Source organism: Malus domestica, chromosome 02, assembly GCF_042453785.1.
Source record: "Malus domestica chromosome 02, GDT2T_hap1".
NCBI lineage: Eukaryota > Viridiplantae > Streptophyta > Magnoliopsida > Rosales > Rosaceae > Malus > Malus domestica.
In genome coordinates, this window is record NC_091662.1 from 27,230,124 (window position 1) to 27,240,623 (window position 10,500).

Below are 10,500 nucleotides of genomic sequence, written 5' to 3' on the forward strand. Positions count from 1 at the left end.
TCTAAGCAAACACAAATCTGGTGAACAGTACTGTTTTTCTTATCCTGCTTCTTAGTCCGACATTACACCAAACGCTTCACTAAATTAGTCCAGCTTAGTCCAGTCTAAGCCAGTCCAGCTTAGTCCCGGCAGCTAGTCCAGTCCGAGACAGTCCGGCGCAACAAACGCACCCTTAATTTATAGACAAAATTTTATGAATTTTTGTGTATCTTTTGGGTATGTTCTATCTCGGACTAAATTAGCTTTAGAGACTAAGCTGGACTGGCTTGGACTAGACTAAGCATGACTAACTTAGTGAAACGTTTGGTGCAGTGCCGGACTAAACTATGGACTAAATTGTTTTTAAAATTTAGATATTTTTCTTTTGTTCATTTTAATTCTTTCTCCCCTATCTCTATCGTTCCTTTCTCTTCCCACCAAACAAAACTTCTCAATCTTTCTCTAGCTCTCAGATGAAGAAAATCATAGCTGACGAAGAAAATCAAGGGGCCGAATAGTCCAAAGAAAGTAAGAATCACACGAGGGAATCGAGATCCAGAGGCTCGATTCTTGTGGGTGCTGATATTGGACAGCGACAGGACTGGGTATTCGACAGAGGCACGATTTATTCCCACACTAGCTAATCCTTCGTTGCTTAACTCTCTCTCCTATTTGCCTTTACGATTTTGGTCAAATCCCAAAAAGAAACACCAATCAAGTTCATGAAAATAGAAAATTAATAATAAAAAATTTAAAAAAAATAGTGAAAAACTGAAAATTCTGAGATTGGAAGGAGTGAAGATGGATCGAGTCTGTGTGGGACAAGACGATGAGGAGGTAGGCTCCACTCATCTCTCTACTCTCTTCCGTTCGAATTTTTATTGACTTTTTTTGCTCTGATTACACTTGTTCTTGCAAATTAGCTGCTTTAATTCACTTGTTCTTTCATGGGTGGGGATTGGAGTTGCAGACGGCAAGGGGTGGGTGGAGGAAGACGAGTCGTCATCAGAGATGGTGCAGTCGTGCAAGACGAGCACGAAGACGCGGCGTGAGAGGGAAGATGGTCTTAGCTAGTCCCAAGGTATTTGGGGGGCCTCGCTAGGACCAAGCAAGGTTTTAGTCAGAGCGAGTGAACTTTAGTCCCACTAAAGCTAGTCCCATGCTGATAACAAACACAAGATTGGACTAACTTTTAGTCTAGTCTAGTCCAATGAGACTTAGTGAGGGCAAACAAACGGGCCCTTTATGTTATAGATATTCTTATATTGTAATTGTGTAAATTCTGTATAGATTTGGTTTATAGTTATTCTTTCCCTATAATATAGTATTTACTTGGAGGACAAGTTAATCATCTCCTCATTTTCTATTATAAATAAAGACATTGTGTAGGGTGAATAACAACACACAAGAAATCCCTATAATTTCTCCATTCCCTTTCTTGCCACACCCATCTATTCCCTTTCAATTAAATAGGCTAGTTATCAGCACACTCCTCCACTGTGTTATGGAATTTGACAGGGATTTTTCTACTACAAACCAATTCACCAATATCATCACGTAACCAGGTTCTTCCAAAACAACAGTTTTTCATTTTTTTAGCCTTGATTGCATGAACCTTCACCATAATGCATGTCCAACTTTACGTTTACAAATTTTAGATTCTACATAAATTGTTTATGCATTATATTCATAATTATACAATTATGTGAATTGATATGTGAATAAAGCAAAAAAACAAAAACAAAAATTAAGATTTTTAAACTTGGCAAAGCTCGAGCCACTAACAGCCGGCGTAGCTGAGCCACTTTGAGTCGCAAGCCCAGGAGCCAACAACTCCCATCGAGAACAAATACAACGGTATTTGGCGCTAACCCTAAACCCAGAAACCCTCAGCCTATAACCAAGCACAACCCGTTGTTTTCTGGCTAATCACGACATCGAGGATCCCCTCTGTTGCCAAAATTGGTTCACAATCGAACCTTAGGCTTGCACCAACTGTCCCAGACCCAGGAGACAACCGCCTGAAGTAGCGACGCTAGTTTTCCTGAACCATCGACCAAACCCAGAGACGCTGGGGTGTCCTATTTTTGGTCCAACCTTAGCCCAATTTAGGCTTGGACCCTTCGGTATGCACACCCAGCCCATCTAGACTTGGCTCACTCTTGGACCTTGTGACAACAGCCCGCAAGAGCTTTGTTGTCCCTACACAGCAGAGCACAAGATCACATTTAGTGGGCCTTTTATTGATTACCCTATGTGGGCCTGCTTCTAGAAAAACCCAGAAGGCTTGCAGTCTGTTGTCCAGCTTTGGCCCGTGCACCAACCCAGCCCAGATTTGGGTCTGGGCCTTTTTGGTCCCACCTTTTCTTGTTTTTTCAGCCCACATAGGTTTTGGTTCAATTTTTTTGGACCATCAAAATTTCAACTTTGATTTTTTGTTTTTATGCATTATTTGGTTTTATTACTTTTTGCCCATCACTCTGAAGCTCAATAACGAAAAATTATATGGCAGCTCTATGCAAATGCGGTGAAGTTTGCCAATCGATGTTAGGCTTTCTTAGAGAAACCTTAAGGAGATAAAGAAGGGACAGATGGCTGGATGTTTAATAGTGCAAATGAAAGGAAATATGAGTATAAAATAGTAGCATAATGGGTTGAATGCCTACCCAATGGGGTTTTACGAATCTTAGGGGGAGATGCCTGATTTCCTAGAGCCTAAAATACCATATAAAATCCTTCTAAGCCCGTCAAAATCCTTAACTTTTTAAAATACTTTAAAATCAATTCCTAATTTAATACACATGAAGTTTTATGGACTACTTTAAAATCCACATTAAATACACCAGATTCCTATGAAGTTTATGAAATAATTTTTTTTATTAAATACCCATGAACTTCCATAAATTCATTTAAAATTTTGATTGAATACCCTTAAATTTGTAAACTTTTTTAAAATCTTTTAAACTTGCAATTGAATACAACCACTTAATATAATTTGCAATTCAAAATACCCAAAACATATTCCACCAATAACATCATAAATCTCTATAAATTGATACATGACCAAGAGAATATTGATACTAAAAGTCATTGATAACGAAGTGCTTAGCCCAAATGGTACACCATGGCATCTTACTGGCATTTATGGATGTCCGGTTACGGCGGAGAGATACAAGACCTAGGCATTGATGTCGAGCTTAAGTGGAAACAGTTCTCTTCCTTGGCTATGTGTGGGGGAATTTAACGAAGTGTTGTAGCTCATATGAGCATCTAGGAGGGAACCTTCGAGCGGAAAGGTAGACAAATTTGTTTCGAGAGGCAGTGAACTCTTGCAACCTGGTGGACCTTGGGGTTTGTAGGATATGAGTATATATAGGGTCAAAATAGTGAGGATGGTGTGAAATGTCGTTTGGATAGAGGTTTTGCTACTCGGGATTGGCGGGACCTTTTTTGCTCGCACATGAGTGGTGCACTTGAATCCCTTTAATAGGACCATCTTCCTTTGTTATTAGAAATTTGAGCTTCACTTAAAACGGTTCGTAAAAATACCATGCATTTCCGTTTTGAGGAGATGTGGTTGAAAAATGAGGGGTATGAAGAGGTGGTGAAGGAAGGATGGAGTTGGGCCGTTCGAGGTGTTAAGTTTTTCCAAGTTTTCTCTAAAATCAAGGCGACTATAGTTATGTTGCTTGACTGGCAGTGTAATTCTTTGGGCAATACATAAAAGGAGAAAAGGATTGCTAGAGACAAACTGTGAGTTCTTTTTAAACAGCCCTACGCGGAGGATGTTTTAGTATAAAGGAAATTTTTAATAGAAAGGTCAAATACGCTGTTTTCAAGTGAAGAAATCTACTGGAGGCAGCGATCACGTACGACATGGTTGCAGGAAGAGGATTGCAATACGAAGTGGTTCCATAAGAAAGCTTCCAATAGGCGGAGGAAGAATTTTATAAAGGGCCTAAGGGACGAGGTAGAGATGTGGCACGAGTCTCTGCAAGGTACAGAAACTATGGTGCTTAGTTATTTCTCTAATATATTTGCATCACAGGGTATACTGCCAAATGCACTTCAAACCGTGTTAAATGCAATTGTCCCTTGTGTGACGAGTGCAATGAATGAGGATCTACTTGCACCAGTTATTGTGGAGGAAGTAAGGCTTGTTGTCTTTCAAATACACCCCTTAAAGTCCCCGAGGCCGGATTGATTGTCCCCATTATTCTACCAAAAATTCTGGCAGATTGTTGGTGGGGATGTTGTTGAAGTTGTGTGTTTGTTCTTCGAGTCAAAGGATGAGTGTTTTACACATGTTGTTTTGATTCCAAAAGTGAAAGAACTCCAGGATATGACTCAGTTATGTCCGATCAGTTTGTGTAATGTTTTATACAAAATATGTGCCAAGGTGATAGCGAATCATTTGAAGCCTTTGATTGCCTATCTGATTTTGCCTTTTCAGAGTGCTTTTGTTCCTGGTAGGTTAATTTTTGACAACTCACTACTAGCAACCAATGTGTGGCACTTCTTACATAATAAGAGGAGTGGCAGGGATGGTTACTTAGCTCCAAAGTTGGATCTCAATAAGACGTATGATTGAGTGAAGTGGGGTTTTTTTGGAGGCCGTTCTGCTACGGTTGGGGTTTGCAAATGCATGGGTCCGACTCATTATGACATGTGTGTCAACAGTCACGTATTCTTTTTTGGTGAATGGCGAGGTGAAATGTTATCTTATGCCTCCATGGGGGTTGAGACAAGGCAACCCCTTCTTGCCATATCTTTTTCTTCTTTGTGTGGAAGGCTTATCATCGTTAATTAGGAGGAAAGAAAGGGAGGAAGTACTGCATGAGATTCATTTCATTATTACGCACCATATCTACATCATTTGTTGTTCGCAGATGACAGTTTCTTTTTTTATTGCGAGCATCGGTCAAGGATTGCAGGGTGATCTAACATGTTTTAGACATATACTCTTAAGCGTCGGGACAAGAGATCAATTTTCTTAAGAGTTATGTTGCTTTTAATGCCAATGTGGCGTTGGCTTTACAAGACCAACTTGCCTTGTTTATGGGGGTGCAACGAGTCAAGCGACATGATCGACACTTGGGTTTCCCTACTTTTATGGGGAGGGACAAGAAACAAATGTTCACGTTTATCATAGAAAAAGTTACCAAAGGCTTAATGAGTGGAAAGGTAAGCTTCTTAGCAGTGGGGGCAAATAGTTGCTAGTGAAGGTTGCTAACTAAGCCTTACTAGCGTATGCCAATCATGTTCTTACTTCCGAAATCATTTTGCGAGGAACTTCAACAATTAATGGCACGTTTTTTGTGGAGTAGTGACATCGAAGCTCGTAAGATACATTGGATGTCTTAGGATAAAATGTGTAAGCCAAAGGAAGATGAGGGACTGGATTTTCGTGATCTTTACGCGTTTAATCTCGCATTTTTGACGAAACAGGGTTGGCGCATTGTGCAGCAACCAACGTCACCTGTTGCTCATGTTTTGAAAGCAAAATACTTCCCTGATAGTTCTTTTTAGAATGCTGCTGCCCATTCTTCGACATTGTACTCCTAGAAAAGTATCTTGAAGGCATATTTCATGCTTAAGGGTGGTACGCGTTGGACTATTGGTCGATGGTGAGTCCATTCAAGTGTGCAAGGATTGTTGGATTCCTAAGCCTAATTCTTTCAAGATTCTTACTATGCCCCCTCCATCTACTGAGTTGATTATGCAAGAGACTAGAAGCTTACAGATTGAGATGTTGCAACAACTTTTTACTGTAAAGGAAGTTCGATTAATATGCTCATTTCCGCTAAGTTTTCGTAGGCAGCCTAATCGGTTGATGTGGTACTTTAACAAAAAGGAAGTGTTTTCAGTGAAAAAGTGCCTATAAGGTGGCACGAACCTGCTGTGCACCAGGCCTCTTCGTTGTCGAGTGAGGGGGGTGCGTATCGAGGTTTGTGGCAAGCTATTTGGAAGGTTTGTGTTCTGCAAAAGTTAAGGTAGGTGGATGGAGAATGTGTATTGACATCCTCCATACTAGAGCTAATTTGATTAAAAAAATGAGTGTGAATGGAGACCTCATGTCTGTGATGTGATGATGCTCTCGAGACGAAAAGCGATGTTATGAAGGAGTGCAATTTTGCTCGAGTGGTATGGGCTGCTACTCCTTTGGGCGTTAGAGGTGGATTTACGTACCACGAATCAATGAAGGAGTGGCTAATCTACGTTTTGGAGTTTAAACAGGTGGAGTTTGATGCTATGCTGATGTTCTTGTGGGTGTTGTGGACGAATCGCAACACTTTGGTGTGAAAAGGATCATTCAATGCTGGTACAACGTACTCTTGCGTGGAGGCATGAGTTTCGTCTAGCTAATACTCAACCCCTTCATTTTAAATTGCCTAAGTAGCAACGATGGTTGGCTCTTAGCGATGGTTGGTTTAAACTAAATGTTGGCGCCGCTGCAAAGGGTGAAAGTGGGTGTAGGAAGTGCCATGGGGGTGATATGATCTTTGGCCCTTCGTGTAATGGAATGGCACATAGTCTCTCTAAGATGAGTTTAAGTAGCGACTCTATAGTAGTTTTGTATGAGGAACCCCCAGATAGTATTGGGGTGTACTCAACCAAGATATGTTATCTACTTGAGATGATGAAATAAAGCTATCGTATTCCATTAAAATAAAAGTCATTGATAACAAACACCCCCCTAAACCCTAGCCCATTTTACCAAAATTTGAAAGAAGAGTCTCAAATTAACAGCATGGGCCCCCAAATAATTTGCAACCCAACTGAAAGCCCAACTAAAATAAAGCCCAATCCATAGGAATTCAGAATTCTTGTACAACACAAATACAACCTTTTATTCTCGGTTTCTCCCTACTTCTCAGATTCAGTACGCCACGCACCGACACCAACCACTGCACCAATCCCACGTAAAGAATCGCAATGGCTGCCGCCGGAGTCGAGATCAAGCACCCGGACGCCGCGCCGGAGGAGACGTGCTCCGCCAAGGCCTCCAAGCAAGGCGAGGGACTGAGGCAGTACTACCTCCAACACATCCACGAGCTTCAGCTCCAGGTCCGCCAGAAGACTCACAACCTCAATCGCCTCGAAGCTCAGCGCAACGAGCTCAATTCCCGAGGTTCGATTTTCCCCTAATTCCAAAACCCTAATTTCTGATTCTTCAAAATTTTTAGTTTTGTTTGGTCTGTTGTGGATGTTAGGTCGTGCCTTGCGGTTTGTGTTTGGGGAAATTGAGGTCAAGATTTGATTTTTTTTTGGTTTGGTTTACTGATAACTAGGAATTTAAATGTTGAAGAGGACGATGATTGATACTTTCGGTAGGAAATTCGAGATAATACTAGGAAAGTTTTGGTCTTTTATAAACTAGGTTGTTGAATTCTTCTGTCTGGAAATATCTTATATTGAAAACTGGAACGTGGTACGCGGTTTCATGAATATAGGAAATGTGCTTGCTCACTCTCTCGAGTGTTTCGTCGAGGGGTGAAAACGCGTATGCTCGAATTAATTTTCTTTGTTGTCTTAGTGTAATTATAACTGAGATGTATACCGGTAAACTGGAGTAGAAAGATACTTGACTATAATAACAGAGGGGATAATGTGAAATCATCTGATTTCGGCATTGGAAAGTGGGTTGTAGGCAAGGTCTATTTCAAATTTTTCTAACAACAGTGTCTGTCTGTTATGTACTTGAGCAAGTACGCAGTTTGTATTATCTAATACCGATCACAATGCCAATTAATCGGTGTTTTTGCTTACTTGGATTTCTTGTTGCCTTTTTTTTCTTCCTAATTTATTTTTCTTCATCCTTTAAACATATGGTCGCAAGTCAAGTTGGAGTTTTCGGTTGATCAATTAGACTTATTTAAATTTGCAACTTGAACAGTGAGAATGCTCAGGGAAGAACTGCAGCTGCTTCAGGAGCCCGGATCGTATGTTGGTGAAGTTGTTAAAGTAATGGGAAAGAACAAGGTTTTGGTTAAGGTAAGTAGGAAATCTTTAAGATCAAGTTGAAAATTATGCGACTTGACTTAATTACAAGACTATTCAATGTATTCATTAATTATGCTAACTAAATTGTTTGATACCTTTTTTACGTACTTTGTTTCTTTTTGTTTTCCAGGTTCATCCAGAAGGGAAATATGTCGTTGATATTGATAAAAACATTGATATCACAAAGATCACACCATCAACAAGAGTTGCTCTCCGTAATGACAGCTACGTGCTACACTTGGTCTTGCCAAGCAAAGTTGATCCTTTGGTCAACCTTATGAAAGTTGAAAAAGTTCCCGATTCTACTTATGATATGATTGGTGGTCTGGATCAGCAAATCAAAGAAATAAAGGAGGTTTGCTTTTGCACATTCCTACCTTTTTTTTTTCCCTGCGTTTGCATGTTTTGCTTGTTTTATTTGATAATACATATACACTTTCTTCTACATGTGTTGTAAATGATGTTTAAAAATCTTTCCATCTCCAGGTCATTGAGCTTCCAATTAAGCATCCTGAACTGTTCGAGAGTCTTGGTATAGCTCAGCCAAAGGTAATACTATTTTGCCAAGTTATCACATTTCATTATTTGCTTACTAGATAGGCGCTAACTGTTACAACTTACATTTCTTCCTTGAAACTAACACTTCAATACAACAGGGTGTGCTGCTTTATGGACCACCTGGCACTGGGAAAACACTTTTGGCTAGGGCTGTGGCCCATCACACCGACTGTACATTCATCAGGGTTTCTGGTTCGGAGTTGGTCCAGAAGTACATTGGGGAAGGATCTAGAATGGTCAGAGAACTTTTTGTCATGGCCAGGTTGGTTGTGATCTTTCTCATCAAGATTGGTCATAGATTTCTGTTTCTATTACTTTTGTTGCCTTGATTTAAAATTTTGTTGCTTTATGCCATGGACGGCTATCCTAAGCTAGAGCAGGCTAAATATTCATAATTGTAATGTTGGCTGTTGGCATCAGTATTAGTAGTATGGAGTCATCTGGGGCATATATGTTTCTCCGGTCTATGGCACTTTGAAGAACGAAAGGAACAGTATCTTATTGGGTTCTCCCTGAACTTTCAAGTATATCGCTGCAATGAACCAGGTTTTGGATGAATCTGTAATCATTCAATGATCTTGTCAAGCCTGCCGGTCCAAATGGATTGAAAATGATTATGGGATGCTCTCACTTACAGTTGCTAATCTGATTTGCACTCATTTGTTTGCTTAACTTATGTTAATTTGGTTTTTATTTCAGGGAACATGCGCCATCTATCATTTTTATGGATGAAATCGACAGTATCGGATCTGCTCGTATGGAATCTGGTAGTGGCAATGGGGACAGTGAAGTGCAGCGGACCATGCTTGAGCTTCTCAACCAGCTTGATGGGTTTGAGGCATCAAACAAGATCAAGGTACTGATCAGAATGTGGATTCACCGGTTAGAAACACAGTATAATGTTTCTTTACGTTAATTTTCATCTGACCACTATCTTCTTTCAATTGCATCCTTTACAGGTCTTAATGGCTACAAATCGTATTGATATTCTGGATCAAGCTCTCCTTAGGCCTGGACGAATTGACAGGAAGATTGAGTTTCCAAATCCTAGTGAAGAGGTACACGCTGGTCACTATAATAGAATCGATGGTTTGCAGTAGGTTGTTTTACGTTGTCATAGGTCAGCATTTATTCTATTGATTGTCTGTATCCTATGGAGGTTGGTCAGCAGTAAATGCTTTAGTAGAGTGCAGTTGCTTTCTGATCGGAATAGATATGAATAAGTCAGATAAGAAAAGAAAAAGCCACAGAAGTTGGAGGTTTTGCATAAAAAAAGTTTGCAATACTTGCATGTTTGCCTTCTAGTCCTATTGCACTTTTGATTGTTGTCATTGCCTAGGTTATCGGACATGACTTGAATAAATTACTTACTAATGCATTTCACAAATTGCAGTCTCGTTGGGACATCTTGAAAATTCATTCAAGAAGAATGAATTTGATGCGTGGAATTGACCTGAAGAAGATTGCAGAGAAGATGAATGGTGCATCTGGTGCAGAACTGAAGGTACTCATCTTTTTTTTCCCCTCGGGGTTTATCATTAAGTGAGGTTTTGTGTGCTGTATCAAATCTTTATTCTCGATTTATTTTTCCTTTGTGCAGGCCGTTTGCACAGAGGCTGGAATGTTTGCATTGAGGGAGAGAAGGGTTCACGTAACGCAAGAAGATTTTGAGATGGCAGTGGCCAAGGTAATGAAGAAGGAGAACGAGAAGAACATGTCGTTGCGCAAGTTGTGGAAGTAAATTACGTTGTCATGGTGTTGTTTGAGCAATGTAGGCACAAAAGACGATGTTTATGATGATAGATGCAGACATGGGCATCTTGCCTGGCTTCTACTTGCGTATATTTTACTGCCTGGTGGAGGGTTTAAACCATGAGGTTTTTACTAGCGAACTATCAAGTGTGCCTCTTATGTTAAAATATATTTACACTCTTCAATACCAAATTATTTTTATGCTTC

At 40.1% G+C, this 10,500-nt stretch overlaps 1 protein-coding gene across 1 annotated transcript; it reads left to right on the forward strand.

Moving 5' to 3' along the window:
• The first annotated feature begins 6,807 nt into the window (after window positions 1-6,807).
• LOC103406855 (26S proteasome regulatory subunit 8 homolog A) lies at window positions 6,808-10,500 on the forward strand. The gene is made up of 9 exons (XM_008345836.4): window positions 6,808-7,111; window positions 7,877-7,974; window positions 8,114-8,338; window positions 8,470-8,532; window positions 8,640-8,803; window positions 9,241-9,397; window positions 9,501-9,599; window positions 9,935-10,045; window positions 10,142-10,500. The coding sequence occupies exons 1-9, from the start codon at window positions 6,916-6,918 to the stop codon at window positions 10,280-10,282; spliced, it is 1,254 nt and encodes a 417-aa protein (XP_008344058.1). The 5' UTR covers window positions 6,808-6,915; the 3' UTR covers window positions 10,283-10,500.